Source organism: Vanellus vanellus, assembly GCF_965231255.1.
Source record: "Vanellus vanellus genome assembly, chromosome: 3".
In the NCBI taxonomy this organism is placed as follows: domain Eukaryota; kingdom Metazoa; phylum Chordata; class Aves; order Charadriiformes; family Charadriidae; genus Vanellus; species Vanellus vanellus.
The window spans coordinates 45,248,322-45,267,540 of record NC_138907.1 but is presented as its reverse complement, the minus strand read 5'-3'; the positions used below and the strand labels follow the sequence as shown (position 1 = coordinate 45,267,540).

The 19,219-nt window shown below is 42.5% G+C and overlaps 2 protein-coding genes across 2 annotated transcripts; both read right to left on the bottom strand.

Moving 5' to 3' along the window:
* Window positions 1-616: 616 nt before the first annotated feature.
* On the bottom strand, window positions 617-8,616 carry TOMM20 (translocase of outer mitochondrial membrane 20). Its single transcript, XM_082481907.1, has 5 exons — window positions 8,421-8,616; window positions 3,366-3,412; window positions 2,568-2,649; window positions 2,133-2,275; window positions 617-1,025 (listed from the first exon to the last, which is right to left on the bottom strand). Exons 1-5 carry the CDS (start codon window positions 8,542-8,544, stop codon window positions 981-983), a joined length of 441 nt encoding a protein of 146 aa, XP_082338033.1. The 5' UTR covers window positions 8,545-8,616; the 3' UTR covers window positions 617-980.
* A 538-nt stretch (window positions 8,617-9,154) lies between these two features.
* Window positions 9,155-18,154, bottom strand: RBM34 (RNA binding motif protein 34; the record flags this gene model as incomplete). Its single annotated transcript, XM_082480702.1, has 10 exons — window positions 9,155-9,535; window positions 10,265-10,383; window positions 13,900-13,942; window positions 14,041-14,104; window positions 14,322-14,405; window positions 14,884-14,927; window positions 15,469-15,528; window positions 16,118-16,337; window positions 17,408-17,550; window positions 17,912-18,154. 10 exons carry the CDS (start codon window positions 18,152-18,154, stop codon window positions 9,209-9,211), a joined length of 1,347 nt encoding a protein of 448 aa, XP_082336828.1. The 3' UTR covers window positions 9,155-9,208.
* Between the last annotated feature and the right edge of the window lie 1,065 nt (window positions 18,155-19,219).

The window sequence follows — 19,219 nt, the reverse complement described above, 5'->3', positions numbered from 1 at the left end:
CTTGTTTACAAGATCACACCATACCGAAATTTTACATCTTTCCAATTCCATTAGCTTTAGCTAGTTTAGCCTGGGAATATCATTGTCTTACCTTATCAGCGCAATTATTTTTAAGGCAAATGCCAAAAGACTGTTAACAACCATTTTCTATGGTCTTGAAGACTAGACACTGAAATACTAACTGCCTATCTTGCAAAAAGGTTTCAAGCTTTCCAAAAAACACACCTTTGTCTTCTTACAATCTGTCCCAGGTTCTATTCCAAACAGCTTTATTTCAGACACCTGCATTAACAGAGCTTTCATTTTTGACAGACACAGTTTTGACTTGCATCACTTTAGATGTTATTGTTCCTGACAGAAATGGATTTGTCATTCTTTCTACAGCCATTCATCTATTACCATTCTGATCTGCATCTCTTTCTAAGGTGATCAGTTACTGTTTAAACGATCACATCTATTTTCTCAGGAAATGACACAAGGTTTTAAACTTAATTAAAAGCATTGGAAGACCAGCCATAACATTAAAAATAAATTTTAATGTTAAGTCATTTTTAGATCATTTGCTCTGACACCCAAATATTCTGAAATTTAAAGTAGTACTGTAGGGACACACAAGTGCAGATAAATCTTTATTGCCATAACTTTGTTTTTTCAAAAATGAGCATTGGGCTTTTAATAGGTCGTCGTTTATGTCTTTATATGTACAACATTACAACTGCATATTTTAATAATAATGAAGTTAGTGATACTTTGATAACTCAACACAGTGTATTTATAAAATGAATTCTTATCAAAATACACTTTTCACTGGGATAATAAATAAAATCCTGCGAAACCCACCTACACAAAGTTAATTTTAACTCTGGTAGAACCCGATGTGGTACACAGTCCATTAACTACTATGTTTGCCCCTTTATCCCCCTACTGATGCTCATCTTCTGGGGTAAGAAAACATTTTCCCCCCCTGTTGTGGTGTGACCTCATTCAACATCATCTTCAGCCAAGCACTGTGCACTTACAATTCTCTGTAAGAAGGAGAAAAACTCATTCACAATTACATAAAATTGACAGTAGGCAACTGATTATCAAGCAATGTAATTTTACACTGAACATTAAGCAGTGTAATTACTGAGCAAACTGATTAATGTTAAAAATGGTAATCTGTTCAACATAATTTCTGTGGAACTGACTTCAAAAGCTTACGTACTGTGCAATGCCTAACAGGCAAAGTCAGATAAACAATATCCTATCAGCCTCAAGTGATGACCTCTGTGTGGTTTTGGGCACTGTCCTCTACGGAAACATTTTTGGTCTGTTGTTTCCCCAGACCTTTACAGCTTGTGTACCTGACACTTCTTAGTGCTTTTACTTAAAAAGCTTATGGATTTTAAACCGAAACCCAAGTTGCAAAGAGAGCTCACTGATGCACAGCACTGAGTCTCTGCTTTATGTGAGGTAATACCATTGGGGAGCACCCTTGCGTTTCCAAGAATATAAAACATATTATTTATTTTACAATAGACTCACCTGCTAGCATATTACCGATGTTACCTGCACAGTACTCAGGCTAAAAAAGGAGGGCATTTTATACACAGAGCTACAAACACTTTTATGATCAGGGAAATCCCCAAGCTTCCAAAACTGTCGTGTGTTCTGATGCTAGTTCACGTTTTGTGTTTATTGCTGGCCCAGAAGCAACAGGCTAGCAAAAGCAACATATTAATCCTAATGGGCTTTTATAGCACTTAGAGACACTTACAGTAATATAATTAAAACAAAATAAAACTCAAGACCCAGTGCAAGAAAGTTACCACTTTTCTGATCCCCCAACATGTACTTGGGAAACAGTGGACCCACTTATAGTATCAGACCTGCAGTGAGATGTCTCCGAGCTTAGCATACCCCACGCGTGAGAGAAGTTTTATATTTCTATTTTACCCTGTTTGCTATTAATGCTACATGGTATTTTTCATATAGACTTTTTAATGTTTCCAGTGAAAAAAAGCTTCTTTTAATCTAATGGAACATATACAAAAACACGTTACAAAAACCAATACTCAGGACTGATGTAGTGGATAAGAGAAGTAGTTCAAGAATTTTTAAACCAAAACAACAGGGAATGTTTCACATACCTGGCTTATTGTAGGGAGCTTAGTTAGAAGCATTTGAAACACTGGTGGTGGAAGTGTCTGCTGTAGAACTTGTAGGAGCTGCTGCGGCTGTCCACATACAGCAATGGCATTGGTCAAGTGATCAACACCTTTCTCATATTCACCTGTATGAGAAATCATACCGTTTTGAAATCAACCTTCTTCCACACTGTAAAGTACTTACATAAAGCATCCTTTAACAGTGGATTAAGTTACTGAGAATCAATCCACACTTTTCTTTCCTTCTCCCTTGCTGGATCTTCTGAACACAGACAGTTAGAAACAAGTAAACAGATCTTCCTAGGTGAATTTGACTCCCCAAAAGATATTAGTATATAAAAATAATCTTCTAGCAAAGGTAAAGAAAAATTATTTTACCCCTTACCCTTAAAAAAAAAAAAATAATCATGCTATTACCTTGAGCTAGTAGTTCCTCGCCAAGCTGAATCTCCTCAAGGAAAAACTTCTGAACTGCTTCAGCATCTTTCAAGTCAGGCAACTATAACACACACAGTGAAATTGAAGTAGGCCCTTAAAGACCAGTTAATAAACAAGTTAACAGATAACATTCTCAACTGAAATAAAACACACACACAACCATACTGTTATACCGAAACCAGCAAAAAATAATCGTCACCACTAAATTAAGTGTACACAGAATGATTTGAAAATCAGACTCGGGTCTCATATGATTGCATCACAAATCTGGAGAGAGAGAGAGAGAGAGCCTCAAATACCTCTACTCATTTTACGTACACAATTTTGTAGCAAATATAAATTCTAAGGTGTGTTATGTTTATCACAACTATATTTGTTACAATTGTTTAAAATAAATCTATCTTTTCTTCCAGGATCCATTGCTGATAAGGGAAGACAAATCAAATACTTATAGCAAGAAAAGTATCATGTTCAGTGATAGGTGTATCCCATCAATGACTTTTTAAGTCTGAAAAGTCCTTGCACATACTACAAAGAGGAAAACACTACCAAGTCACACAGTAAATGTACTTTCTTGTACAAGGCCTCTATCTAACACAAAAATGGAACAACCATTTCATATGGTGATCTGTGAGCATTAAAAAAGAAAACTAAAGACTGCATGTTTGCAGAAGTGTTTGTAATGTTGGAACCAAAATAGATGCTTAAACAGATCTTACAAATAATACAAATGAAACATCTTTCATAATGGCACTGCATTATCGAACACAGTATTACCTTGGAAAGCCCTGCTCTCTCTTTGGCAAGCTTCTGTTTCTTCCTTCCTGTAAGAATAAAAACATCTTACATTTTTAATTTGCAATTAAAACAGCCTTCAGTTTGAAACTATAAACAAATCAAAGTAATTTTCAAAATAAGAAACCGGTAATATATTCTAAATATTGAAGACTGAACATACTCTCTGCAACAGAATATCATCTAAAGCTCTAACGAGGGCTGGCAGTAGCATACCAACTCAAAATGGCAATTCTTCTCCTGCTGGCTATGGTAAACACCAACTGTACGGGGCCTGCAGCAGAGCACACCTCATGCACTACAGGCATGAAGATGGAAAGAGTACTAGAGTAACACAGGATTTCTCTACGTGATTTCTAACAATGATAAGCCACAGAAGAACTGCCTGCAATTCAAGGCTAATTTTGAACTATACAGTGCACTACCAACAGGAACTTTAGCAAGTCACAGTACAGAAGTGTACGTTCCCAGCTGTTTTATAGCAAAGGCTTGGAAACTAGTTAAATAGAGGGCAGTATCTCATCATCCCACAGCAAAAGCAATATTAAAGCACACATTTCTGAAATCTGAGGGAAGCAAATATTTACAGATGGAACAAACATTTACAGATTTAATTGCCCAACCTAAAGGCATAAAGTTGGTCTGCAACATGAAGTTGTACCACTCCAATAAAACTAATGTAATTAAAATGATATATAGCTTGCTTTTAATGCAATTAGGCAAGTATAAAGATATTTAATAGTACCACCTATTCATACACAAAAGAATAATTATAGTAATCTGGTGGTTTCCTTAGAAGAATCATTTTTGTTAAGTCATTAGTTCATCAACTGAAATAGTTACACCAATACAACTTTTAAGTACAGCTTGTGGTTAAACAACTGTACTTGTACTACTTGTCCTCAGTGTCTGCTCAGTGAACACCTACGTTGTCAAAGATAACTGCCACAGAACCCTGATTTTTCTTTTGAGACAATTTACAAGCTGGAAATACTTCAAAATATGACTAGTAGTTTTACTGTTAATGAGTTAAAAATTTGCAACTGTCCACCTAATGAAGACATTCAGGAATACAATTTCCTAATGGTGATAACGTAACGTGAAATTTATGGGCAAGATCAAGTGTTCTTTCTATAAAGGTAGTTCACATTCTAACTACGCAGATCACCCTTTTACCTTCTATGATACCTTAATAACCTTAGCACCTGATGTCTACAACTTACTGACCTGTGTACTTTATTTTACAACATCATATACAGAAGAATGTGTTGAATAGAAATGTAGCATACTATAATTTTATTATTGTGTAGCATACTATAATTTTATTATTGTGGTTGTTTCCAGTATTAAAGAAGAATTTATCCCTTGAAAGTTGGTGCCTTCAATTAGCTCACTCCAAGTTTTCTGAAGCATTAATTTGCACAAAATTTAAACTGCACTACTATGCAAACCAGTTTTGCCAATACAGAAGATCTTAAAAACGAAATAAAAATGGAAAAAAAAATTAGTATCTGAAATGTTTCACTATCAAAATAAGCCACATTGGAACTGTAGTGAATTCAGTGAAAACATCACTGAAAAGTAAAAAGAGTGAGAGCTTAACATTTGTACATCATTTTCAGGAGAAAATTGTGTTTTCTTGGCATAACTGTGACATCTACATTATGACAATGGGTATCACTCACTAGGTTAAGCATCCAGGGATAAAGATAAAAAGACATGCTGGTAACTGCAACTATTTAATAAAAGCTTTTGACCACTGATCACACACATATGAAATTATATACTTTAACCTGAAAATAATAAAAGAATGTGAAGAATCACCAAGATTTTATAACTGAACACTGATTTACAGAATCTTTCAAGTCTGATTACTGTGCAGTTTTTCTTCTTCTTCTTAATGCATTTTTACAGGTCTCTCTAAAAGTCCACTAAGACAATTACAAAATAGAAATAGCTCTAAAGGATATTTAAGAATTCTTCCCGTACTGGTTGGTAACACTAGTTTTAAAATATCTTTGCAACAACAGCCAAAAGTTAAATTTGTAATACGACCAGCAAAAAGCAATGACTTGGGGAGGGGGAGAGGGGGAGGAGGGGGAACCCCCAAAAACCCCAAAACAACCCAAAACAATCCCCCATATTTTTTTTTTTCCCTCAGGGACCTCCAAGAAAATGAAAACCTTCCCTCTCTTCTAAAGACATCACACTTAAAAAAGGTGAAGGGTAATCTTTCATAGAAGGAATCTTAATTAACACAAAAATGCACGTGCATCCATCCAAAACAGAAAGCCAAACTGCAGCTCCCAAACTGCACATGACTTGCAGGTCCTTCAGGCACAGCTCTTGTACATTTCAAATGTGAACCATTGGATAACCTGACGTGCTGCCATGGGTTGCAAAAATCCCCAAGTTGCCCCAGAAGCTTCACAAGCAGTCCCGCAAAGGAGCCAAACGACCAAAGAGATGTTTGAATCTTCAGCTCCCATCCGTGAAGTCTGCCTACAGCTCTTCTCTCACTCAGCTGTCAAGGCAGAAGGTGCTCTGAGGCGGAGTTCAGCATGGTCAGAAATTCTGGCTGTCTCTGAACAAAGAGGTCAGTGTCTATACTTGCATACAGAGCAGTTCTGTTTGATACATTCAAGAATATGAATAGTAAATGCATCTAAAATCTTATCAGCTGTGGAAGCTAAACAGCTCCAGATGTTTATAGCTGTGCTATCTTTTGGTCCCAAGACTAAATATAGACATGTCCCCAAACTGGCAACATCAAAATCTTAAAAAAAATCCAAACAAACAAACAAACAAAAAACCCCACACCAAGAAAACCCGGTAAATAAATAATCTTAAGACATCTGAAAAACCAAAGTCCAGCAGTTCTTCAAGCCTCTCAGGAAATTTTTTTTTTTTTTTTTCCTGAAACCTGAATCTGGCCACCTCGTTTGTAGGATGGGCTTTTGCAATGGAAACTTTGGCCCTAACACAACCCAAAGAGATGTACAATGTAACTGGGATGGCCAAAAAAAAAAAATAAAAAAAATTGCTTGTTCATTTGTGACAATGTGCTTGATCAAATATGACAGGTAATCTACTGACATGTCAGATCTCCTGTCCTTCCCAAATTTTGGTGACACTGCATCACAGAGTCTGAAAAACAATCTTATCCTAAAAATGTTAGTGGAAAAGATCTGCTGTAAAGGTGGTTTCCACAAGTTTTTCATCAAATACACCTACTGTTGCCCAAGAAACAGTGTATCTAAAGAACTGCAACTGACTGCTGCATTGGACCTTTTCTGGTCAAATATTTTACAGCTTACTATCCAACAGTAAAACCACGGTAATAATCAGATCACTGGCACCATTACAGAAGCATCCATACTAAAGAATCAGTTACAGTACTAAAATAATAATAAAAAAAATTCCTTAATAAAGCTTTACAACTAAAAGCAGACCAGTGTATCACGTCCAAGGATCAAAAGTCATACAGTCATGTCCTCCAAATGACAATAGCCATCACCTATCAAAGCACAATGGACTTCTTCCATTAAAAGAAAATGTTAATTCTTGACCAGAGCAAGTCTAAAGTTTATTCAGAACATCACTTGGGAGAAGCTCAGATAATGACAACAATGGGATGCAAAAATAATTTTCAGTGCTTCTGCAAAGATCTCATGCAATCCAGTATTTTCTCTACTACATATTTAACATCATAAAAAGAACATGGCTGACTATACAGCCCCAAATTGAGTTTGCTTCTGCAAGGCAAGCACATACCAGTTTGGTATACTAAAAATTCCCTCTGAATGATTTGCACTGCAGGGCAAAAAGTACTTGGAAGGTACACAAGAAGCATGCATCCGAGATCCTACATACATGAGCAAGGGCCTGAAGATGAAGTATTCAAAAGACATAATTTGCTGTGGAAGAGCTTACGGAAAGCAGAATTGATACACTATTAAGCATCAACACTGGTCACTCAAGAAATTCAATCCATTAAGACAGAACCAAAGCATTCAAGTTTCATTTAAACATCATCAGGTAAATATCCGGTTTTGACCTATCTAGTTATTGACTCTTCCATCCACAAAACTGATGATGACATTATGTTTACTTGCTGGGAAAGTTTACCTTAATGGTAATTTCTTATCTTCAGATTAGTTATTAAAGGAATACTATATATATTATACATATTCCTACGCTAAAAAGAACCCAGCATAAGAGATATCAACTTATTTCTCGTGATTCATTTGAGTACTTCGGATGAATTTGAGTACCTTGAGTACTTGCACTTAAGAGTTGTATTTAAAACCTTCACTAATCAAGACATTTAAAAAATGTTGAAGATGTGAAATAATGAAGAGCCACAGGAGAAGAGCTCTACATTTTGGATGAATCAACAGTTTTCTCTGGCATTCATTCTTATCCTGGAAGCTAATAACAGAGCTGCCAGGAGGGTTAAGAATGCAGCAGACAAAATACCTGCGGGCCGCTATCACAGCAACAACTTCCCTGTAAGAGACCGCGTTTCCTTATCAAATGGTCTTCCAAAATAAAAAAAAAATAAACGTCACCATGTAAATGCAGTGGCGATAATAGCATGGCCGACTGTATAAGATAACAAGATTTAAAAAGAGAGGGAGGTGAATTATTTCCAAGCCAAGCTTCTGATGAGAAAACCTCAAGTTACCCAGTAACTACATAAATTGCAGAAAACACGGTCCGACAAGACCACCCGTACCCTGGTTTAGGTAAAGGGACGACGAGAGGCCAGAAGCAGCCGGGGGGCTCGGGGCCCGCCCCGCACAAGCGCCCCCGGCCCCTCCGCCGCCCTTCCCGCCCGCTACCCGCCGCAAGGCGGGCTGAGGCGGAGGGCGGGCAGGCGGCGGGGGCCGAGCGCCGGCCGGGCCCGGGAGCGGGAGGGCGCTGCGGAGGCGCCACGTGCCGCGGGCCGGAGGGGGAGGGGGCGGCGGCGGCCGTTGGCGGAAGGCCGTTGGTTGGGACGGGGCGGGAAGGGGAGAGGGCGGCCTGGACACTCACGCTCCCGCAGCCGGTTCTTGAAATTCGGGTCGCTCCGTCTCTTGCGGTCGAAGTAGATGCAGTAACCGATGAAAAGGGCCCCGCAGAGGCCCGCCGCGATGGCGCTGGTCTTGCCCACTATCATGGTGCCCGGCGCCGAGGGGAAGGTGCGCTGCGCTCCCGTCCTGTCCCGTCCCGCCGCGCCGCGCCGCCGCCCCCCGCCCGCCCCCGCCCTCCCTCCCGCCGCGCGGCCGGCGCCGAGCTCCGCAGGCACCTTGGGGCGAGCGGGCAGCCAGAAAGGACCCCGCCGCGCTTCCGCTGGCGTCATCAACCAGCGGCGGCAGAGGGCGCCTCCTCCAGTGCCTGCGGGCGGGCAGGTCGGCCGCCCCCGGGGCGCATGCGCGGGCGGGCCCAGCCCTCCCCGGCTCCTCGTGCACCTTCAGCCGCCGCGCGCCCCGGCTCTTCGTCGCCCGAGAGGCCGAAATCTTGTAAACAGAAGCTTAACGGTCTCAAAACCCAACCCAAACTATCAAGGTGACGATGTGCATGTCATCGCCGACCGAGCCTGCACTCGAGCCGCCCGTCCTGTCGCCATTTTGAGTCATTCCACCCAACTCCACAAGGAACGTTCTTCCTCCTGGGCCACCGCAGCATCCACCCCCGCCAGGCGGCAGGGAGCGCGGGCGGCGGGGTGCGGGCAGGCACCTCCCCCCGCCGCCGGGAGAAGCCAAACACCGCGGGCTGAACACCGGAGAGGGACTACTGCTGAATTGGCAAACAACGTTTATGGCGGAAAGCTCTTGTACACGTCAGTCTTTGTAACAGTAACTAACGCTTTTGTACGTTTGATTTTTATCAAACGGTTGTTTGCTTTTCCCAGCTTTATTTCTGGGAGCAGTTTTTAGTTTTTTTGGTTTAGTGCTCTTCTTTAACGGGTTTGCTTTTTCACCAACAAATGACTCATTAGAGCACCTCTTGGTTTTTCGCGTGGTATCAGCTCTGTCCTTAGGGGCATGGGGCTGAGCTGCACTTTTCTGCGGTGCTTTCCACTTCTCTCCACACCGCTTCACTCGTATCTTTCTTCCCGCCAGAAGAGAGTCATTGAGTTTCAGAGCAAGATATACAGCATCCGTATCCTACGGGAACAGACACACAGTTTAAAAGCAGCACTGCTTCCAGTTGCTTGCTTTCAAATAAATAGACACCTTTACTTAATTTTTGTAAGCAAGATTTTACAATAAAAAGCATTCAAACCGCTCTTATTTATTAAATGACACAACACCTCTGCTCTGCTCAGAAACAGCATCACACCCATGTAGCCCACACATTGAGGCACAGATACTTGAAAATGGGCTATAAAACAGCTTACCTGAGACATGAAAGACAGAGGCAGAGAGATGAAGGAGAAACTGGGGGGAAAAAAAGGGTATTGGACTGCAGGAAACGAACTAAGGAAGATGAGGCTGGGAAACTGCCATGAGAAAGCAAGCTGTACTGAACCCAAAACAGGGAGAGCCAGTAAGCAAACAGGCTGCAGGAAAGAATTCCACTCATATTTTGACATGTAAGAAACGGGAGAACGCTGCAGTTATACCAAGTGAACTCATCTGTCCCTCCTCTAAGTCTTTCCCTTAAAGTTCACTTCTTTCACCCCAATGTTTTACAGCTTTTCTTTGTATCTGCTTCCACAGAACTGGTCTTCCAAGCTGCTTTTAACATACACAACAATACTACCATTTAATGTCATACACAAATAATAAAAAATTACTAAAAAAAGAAATTAAAATGTAAAGGGCCATAAAAGCAAATCCCAATTCAGGTTATGAAAAATTCCCAGTGTCCTGAAGCACACCATTCATACGTACCTCAAAGAGAACGTAGCCGAAGCCTTTACCCAAGCCAGTCTGTCTGTCTCTCACAATTCGCACTGCTACTACACCTCCACAGACAGAAAAGTGTTCTCGCACAGCATCATCGCTGATGTCTGCAGGCAAGCACAGTGAAACAGATGCCTCTTCAGTCAGACACACAGCTTTAGAAGCCTAGCCCAAATCCAAATATTTTGTATTTACCAATTCAGGTACACAAACATATATACTTAAATGTATAAATACAGATAGGTACACAAATATCAGTGGTTCAGAAAATTCCAGCAAGTTAACAATGCAGACTTTATAAAGGCTATTTACTTTGACAGTTACCGATTCCCTAGGTTTGAAGAGTACAACATAAAATCACAAAGAAGAATGAAGGCAAAGACCAAAATAAATTTTTCAAATAATTTCACTTATGGTTTGAACATAGTGGAAATTAAGTGGAGCTCCTCCTTATGCCAGAATCTCTAATACTTAACACTGATGATAATGAGCTTGAGCTGGCAGTTCTTGAAGTCTAGTACTCATTGACCGAATCCTGAATTCTAGCTGAATGGGGGAGAAAGGATTTACAGTTTCCAACCACAGCTGCTACAGAATTATCCTGATAATGGCCAGATGTGTGAGGCTTTGTCAGTCTCATGATTGTATGAACAGATACGTGTGATGTACCATCAAAAAAATACATGTTATTCTCTTTTCTGTATAGGTATGCTTCACGTTACGGTAAATCCCTTTACACAGATATAATCATATCTGTGCTAAGGGAGGGGGGAAGCTGAATTTAATAGTACAGGTTTAACTATAGCAACGGGACTTAGATGTACTGAGAAAGGTTAAAGCCGATGAAGTAATTTTCAGAGCACTACAAGTGTCCAAACTGTTTTTTCTGCATGATGCCCAGAGGAACACACAGTACTGACACACGCTTTACACAACAGGCATTATTAATGTCACCACAATCAAATTTGTCACATATCCAGATTTTCAGATGGGTCAAGTTTTAGGCCGAAGTCTAAAGCCCATTTGTTTCAGCATTATCAAGAGGATTATCAAGATATAACAAAGCTATGTAGGGGGAAAATGAGAAGGGCCAAAGCTCAATCAGAACTCAGCTTGGCCACTGCAGTCAAAGACAATAAGAAAAGGTTCTTTGAATATATCAATAGAAAAAGGAAGACTAGGGAAAATGTAGGCCCGCTGGTGAATGAGACAGGTGCCCTAGTGGTGGAGGACGCAGAGAAGGCAGAGTTACTGAATGCCTTCTTTTCTTCGGTCTTCACTGCTAAAGCTGTCCCTCATGAATCCCACCCTCTGAAGGCAAAAGGGGAGGTCTGGAGAGTGGAAGATTTTCCCTCAGTTGAGGAGGACCGGGTCAGAGACCACTTGGCCAAGCTGGACATTCATAAGTCTATGGGCCCTGATGGCATGCATCCGCGAGTGCTGAGAGAGCTGGCGGATGTTATTGCTAGACCACTCTCCATCGTCTTTGAACGGTCATGGAGAACAGGAGAGGTGCCTGAGGACTGGAGGAAGGCCGACATCACTCCAATCTTCAAAAAAGGCAAGAAGGAGGACCCAGGGAACTACAGACCGGTTAGTCTCACCTCTGTCCCTGGGAAGGTATTGGAGCGACTCATTCTGGATGTCATCTCCAATCACGTTGAGGAACAGGAAGTTATTGGAAGTGGTCAACATGGATTTACCAAGGGTAAATCGTGCTTGACCAATCTGATAGCTTTCTATGATGTTATAACTGGTTGGCTGGATGAGGGGAAAGTCGTGGATGTCATCTACCTTGACTTTAGCAAGGCTTTTGACACTGTCTCCCATGACATCCTCATTAGGAAGCTGAGGAAGTATGGGCTAGATGAGGTGACAGTGAGGTGGATTGAGAGTTGGCTGCGGGACAGGACTCAGAGGGTTGTGATCAGCGGCACAGAGTCTAGTTGGAGGCCTGTAACCAGTGGTGTCCCCCAGGGGTCAATACTCGGTCCTATTTTGTTTAATATATTCATTAATGACCTGGATGAGGGGACAGAGTGTATCCTCAGCAAGTTTGCTGATGATACCAAACTGGGTGGGGTGGCTGACACCCCAGAGGGCTGTGCTGCCATCCAGCGTGACCTGGACAGGCTGGAGAGCTGGGCAGAGAAGAACCTAACGAGGTTCAACAAAACCAAGTGCAAGGTCCTGCACCTGGGGAGGAAGAATGCTAGGCACCAGTACAGGTTAGGGGCTGACCTGCTGGGAGATAGCTTGGAGGAGAAGGATCTGGGGGTTGTGGTAGACAGTAAATTATCCATGGCCCAGCAATGTGCCCTTGTCGCCAAAAAGGCCAATGGAATCCTGGGCTGCATAGGGAAGAGTGTGGCCAGTAGGTCGAGGGAGGTCATTCTCCCCCTCTACTCGGCACTGGTGAGGCCACAACTGGAATACTGTGTCCAGTTTTGGGCTCCCCAGTTCAAGAGGGACAGGGAACTGCTGGAGCGAGTCCAGCGAAGGGCAACTAAGATGATTAAGGGCTTGGAGCACCTCCCTTATGAGGAAAGGCTGAGAGAGCTGGGACTCTTTAGCCTGGAGAAGAGAAGGCTGAGGGGAGACCTTATTATGGCATACAAGTATCTAAAGGGTGGGTTGAAGAAGGATGGAGCCAGGCTCTTTTCATTGGTTCCAAGTGACAGGACGAGGGGCAATGGGCACAAGTTAGAACACAGGAAGTTCCGTTCAAATACACGGAAACAGTTCTTTACGGTGAGGGTGACAGAGCACTGGAACAGGCTGCCCAGGGAGGTTGTGGAGTCCCCTTCCCTGGAGATTTTCAAGACCCGCCTGGATGCAGTCCTGAGTAATGTGCTCTAGGCAATCCTGCTTTAGCAGGAGAGTTGGACTAGATGATCTCTTGAGGTCCCTTCCAACTCTGATAATTCTGTGATTCTGTGATTCTGTGATTACTGTCAGCAGTATGCGACACTGGGTCTGTGTCAGGCCGTAGGCACAGGGCATGCCTTCATCGTGTGTATTTACCCATCCACACCCCCACCCCCACGCAAGATGCTCATCCCAAGCACTCTGACTCCATTAATACCCTCATATGGCCCACACTTGATGGCGATCCCTCCATCTACTCTCCAGTCTACTCAGAAGCAGCTGAATATTCATCAAACACTGACCTCAACTTTCCAGTAAGCACCTCCACACGGGTAACAACCAATTACCAACAGCTGCCTGGACAGAGTCACTCACCCTGTGGCTCACAGACAGCATTAAAATGAGAAGCCACCACTGTGTATCATTCGGAAGTAGTTCACAAAAAGGTACCAGTACGCGTTTAACAGTTTAGAAAGTGATGACCTATGCAGTTTAGTGACATTTATTTAAAAAAAAACACCAAGCGACAACAAGAGCTAAAAGTGCTTGCAGTTCTAGCTACAACAAAGGAAACCATTAATCTGCAGAACTTCACAGAAACTTACAACACCTTTAGGTGTTTCAGTTAAAAAATAAAACTTCTACTTAGCTACCTAAACATGCTACCCTAAATATCAATTAGAAAAACCCTCCCTAATGTCAACATATTCCATAAATGTTAAGTAATGATGTATAACTACCCATTTTAGACTTACCATATGACAGATTTCCCAAGAATACAGATCGTTTATTGTCATGCTAAAGAAAACAAGAGATACAAGACAGTAAGTTATTTGCTACAGAAAAAAATAGAAACAACCCAGAAAAGGAGTTTTCTAGTCATATATCTTACTTACTGAACTGCTTTTTGATGCAATGTCAACTCTGATGTGAAATCCACTAGCAATTTCTGTTCCATTTCTTTTATAGCCAAAAGCAAAAAGTTTTAAAAATTAAATGAATGTTACTTAATTTACAATGTCACTGCATAGCATTATTCCAAAAGCAAATTTACTTTTAAGTTTGAAAAAACATTTTATTCTGATTCAAGCAAAAGAGAGGAGGTAGTTTAAATTTATCTTTTAACACTCTAAATCTACCTCTTCAACAGGGAATGAGGAGCAAAATTGAGACTTACTCATTTAGAGCCTTAATGGCATCACATTCGTTCTTAAATACAACATAAGCATTAACGAACTTCGCATTAGGGTGCACCTTATGCCTGGAACATGAAAAAAGACACATGTTGTTTAAATAATTCTGGTGGTGTACAGTGCACAAGCACTTGTTAAACACATTTATGCCTCCTCTTGTTTAGTGCGCAGTAACAACTTCATTTCTTTTAAAGGCCAAGCTCACCCCTTATGTCCAAGGGAGTCTCACTGTACGTCTTATACAGCCTGTATATGCACCCTGCTCAAGCTTCCTCAACTTGTAAATATATCCAAAGGAATTAAAGACTATTAGCATCTTCCTCCTTCCTAAAATACAGGAACCTAAGATAAAAAATTACTTACTAGTATACCAGGCACATAATTGTCTTTCACTTGTCAAGAAAACTTACATACACGCAAAGGTAATTACAAAAGTCAAAGAAACACAAAATTAAAAAATTAATATAGCCAAATACGCAACAATGAACACTTTAAAATTATTTTTGCCTTGAAAAATAAAGCACAAAATTCACAAGAGGAACCTACTTTATTGCTGCTAACTTCTTGGATAAAGTGTCTTCTGCTGGAACCTTTAACATAAAAAGAGCTTTAGTGAAGTGGGCCTACTGTCAATTTATCTCAAATATTTGTTTTTGAAGACAAAGAGAAATTCAAACAGGTACCATTCCCACCCAATGCAAAGTGGCCAGTACAGTGAGCGAATGATGTAACTGGCTATTCCTAGAAATAATCTAGAACGACCTCAGAATGAGAGAACTTGCTTTGACATAATCTGTTGCATTTCTTGGGTTCCAAGACTGCTGTCTTCAACTGTTTTACAGAGTACACTGATTTACAATCAATGTGTCTTTGCTACCATGATTTAAAAACAGGTAAGTAATACCTAAACTAAACAAGCAATAAAAAAACCCATTCTTCTTAAAGAGAAAATATAGCTCTGATAGTATCAACTGCTGCTACAGGAAGAGTAAAATGTGATGAATGGAAAGATGCATCTGTGCTGCCTCTGTGGTAAAATCTCCAAGGATTTTTCTAATGGCAAAAAATACCCACCCAAACCCCATTCTGAACCAATTCAGATCAGAAACATAATTAGAGGAAATAACCTACCAAAGACCGGAATCGAATGGATTTTATTTGTCCATACTCTTTAAAAAGAGATTTCAGCACCTAAACAGAAGATACTATAAATATTCAATATGTTTTTGCATTCTGGTAATAACAATTACTGTTGAATATTTATTAGTAAGATTGTTCTTACACTATTTTCATTTTACTTATACAAGGTCTGTTAAAGGGCTACTAAAAATACACAAGTAATTTGTAACTGTTTCGGTGTTTCCTGGGGCAGCTCCTTATTCTACCGATTGCCAAAACTGAATTCATACCCCTTACTATGGAAGAAAGTATAAATTTAACGTATTTTATGCAACAATCTGAAGTATTATTTGCATTCAAAATTAGAAGCACTTTCTAGCTTTGTAATTGTAGTTCCCACTTAAGTCACTTTTCGTTGAAAAGGAAACTAACCAATTCTACTAAAGAAAAAGCAACTGCATCCACTGCTGTAAAAGGCCTAACTTGGTACACCAAAAGAGATTGCCTCTAATGGTTTTTGATAATGAGCATTATTTCCTACTTTCCCAAAAACCAGCTTTAGTCACAAATACTTGTGACTTCTCAGCTGGACACATCCCCTCAAAATAAGGATGGTTGTAATCCTTCTCATTCCTTTAGCTGCCAGAATCCACTCACATACCTTAACAGTACAGCTGACCGGCAAGTTTCCAACAAACACTGTTCTTCTGTCTACCGTTTCATCAGCCACCTTTTTTTTCTTTTGTTGTTTGACAGTGGTGCCTGTATCTGAATTAACAACACTTTTGGTGATGGCATGAGAAGCAGCTTTTTTTTTCTTCACTTTGTTTTGAAACAGTTTTTGCTCCTCCTCTTCATCTGCCCGCTCCAAAGCACTCTCTCTTACCAGAAAAAGACAAGCAAATTATAATAGATGGGGAAAAAACAAATCTCGAGGTCAAAGAATTGAAGCCTCCTTTTTAACTTATATTTAGATTATATTCAACACTAAATTTCAAATGTTATTCTTCTTATTATGCGTTAAACAATCACATATGACCATCCTGTAACATGGGAAATTATTTGCTTCCCCCAGGACACTGCATTCACTATTTAGTAGGTGCAATAAAGAAAGAATTCAGAAGTAAATCATTTAATATCCTCTAAAATTGAAGAGGGGAAAAAGTTAGTCTTTGCACACTGAAGTAAGGAGAGATTCAATTCTCCCCAGTATCCAGGGCACTCATCACAGACAATCCTTTGGCATCCATCCATACGCTAACAAACCTCTGTCTATCCAAACTTGCCATAATAGCATGAACAATAAGCAGACCTGAAGAAGTCTCTAGAAGGCTACTGACACCAAAACAGAAATTTCACAGGCACAGAAGATGCAACAACACACAGTGCCAGAGAGGGGACACAGTATTAGCCTAGAGCTGCAATCAAGCAAACTTCATTACCCAAACTTCACTGCACAGAGACTAGCTTCCTGCCGGCATTGACAGCATCTTGGTCCAACCCTGGGTGTCTACAGGAGCAGACATTGTGGCAGAGTAGTTGTGTGTCATAGCAGAGGGCAAATACGCTGAAGACAACTCCCTCTGCCTGGTGCCCTGTTGCCGCCCCTGCACCTCTGCAGCTCTGCCGGACAAAGCCAACTACAGCCAGAAAGCACCACGCTGTGCCAGAGAGAACTTTGTGTCCACATCTACAACTCTAGGCCCGTTAGCTCTCTAACGGGGGACTTGCACTCCATGGACCTAGAACTTCAAGCAGCTAGAAGTATTTACTACCTTCTGGGGCAAACTACAGAAATTTTTCACAATCTTCTTAAAAATAAACTTTTTAAACACAAGGTTCAAGACAAATAGTAGAACAGAACTTTATTGATTCACTGAACCCATAATCTTAAGATTAATCTAAATGTTGGTGATACCTCTTTGTAGAAAGATTAAAAAGCCCTACTCACCTGTTTTCCAATTTTTTCTCTGCTTTTGAAAGTTCCTTCTTTCTGGCTTTCTTTGCTTTTATAGGAGGTTCCTGTATGACAGATGAGCTCTGGTCTTCTGACGCCTTCTCCACTTCTTCTGTACGCTTTCTTTTCTTACTCTTCTTTTAAATAAATAAATAAATAAATAAAATTAACTTGAAAACAAAACAAAATTCCAGAAACGCCTCACAATTATTTTACACGTGGCCGTCTATTCGCAGCTCCACTAACGGAAGCCAAGAGCCGCAAGGAGCGGTGCTCGGACACCCGGCTCTGCTGCTCACCGCTGCGCCCGCCCTCCTCATGTCACGTCCAGTCCCGCGGGGACGCCACAGCGCGAAAGGCGGGAAGGAACCGCTCCGCTGCCACCGACAGCCCTCCCCGCACCGGCACTGACCGGGCCCCTGCGGCCAGAGCACCCACCGCCCCACCGGGAGCGCCACCGTTACCGCCCCCCGCGGCGCGGCGCGGCGCGGCACTTACCCCCGTCACAGCCACCAGCACCGGCGGGGCGGCGGCGGCGTTGAAGAGGCGCGCGAGCGGCGCGGCGGGCGCCGCGCCCGGCCCGAAGCTGTCCGCCACCTGCCCCACCGCGTATTCCGCCTTCTCCTCCGCCCCCCGCCGCACTGCCGCCTCAGCGCCCGCCCGACCGGGGGCATCCGCTCCGCCTCGCCCCCGCGCCCCCTGCGCCCCCCTCCGCTCCGCACCCCGCCGGCGAGTCCCCATGGCCGCTCAGGAGGAGGGTGAGGGGCAATGGACTCGCGGCGCGTCTCGCGGCGCGTCACTTCCGGCGCGCCCGGCTCCGCTGAGGGAGGGCGACGCTGCCGCTGAGAGGTACTGGGACGGGGCCGGCGCCGGCACCAGCGCCGTGCGGAGGCAGCACCTCGACGCCCGCTGCCTCTTCCGCCGCTAGCCAGCCCCGGCGCGGGGGTCCCGGCCCCGGCACAGCTAGGGGTCGCTAGGCTTTCTGCGGGCCCGGTCACAACGTAAAACCCTGAAACATCAGCTGTGGCTGTTGCACGCGGTTTTTTTGAGCGGAAAAAAAAAGTTGTGATACGTCGTTTAATTTATTTTCCGAGACCCTCAGATCTAAGGCTGCTGCGCTCAGCTCCGTCTGAGAAGAGAGGTGGAAATTATTCTGTGATTACTTCTGCCTTCTCAAGCTGGTTCTGCTTAAAAATCACTGAAGTGCTTCAGAGTGCCACAAGTGGTTAAAAGTCAACGTCGCTGTTGTCTACAGGAAGAGTAACAACTTCCTTTGCCCCATGTTGCTATGGGAGTACTTCTTGCAGTGTCCTTTCTTTTTTGTCCAAATAGATCTTCACCATTGCTATCCAGCCCACATGCAGGATGAAGTTTAAAAAAAAAAAAAAAAAAACAAACAACAAAAAATCAACAACAACAACAAAAAAAAAAACCAAAAAAAAACCAACCAAACAAACAAACAAAAAAAAACAACCAACCAAACAAAAAAGCACCCACCCACACCCCCAGCTAAGGTCAGTGCAAGACGTCCTCATCGTCCCTGAGCGCAGATTAAATGGAAACCCTGGTTTGCGGCAGGCAGGGCTGCTGCTGGCAGACTGAGCCGAAGCTGTCGGGAAAGGGCTGACAGAAGGGCTGTTCCACTGCGGCGCGTGGTGGCCAGGGGTGGGTGACCTCATGCTGGAGCTCACAGGCAGCGAGCGTCCTGCCGGTGCTCGCGCAGCCCCTTGTAGGGTAGTTCACCTTGAGACAAACCTGGGAAAGGGTTACAAAACGCAAAGGAGGAGAGGGGTGTGAGCGACCGGA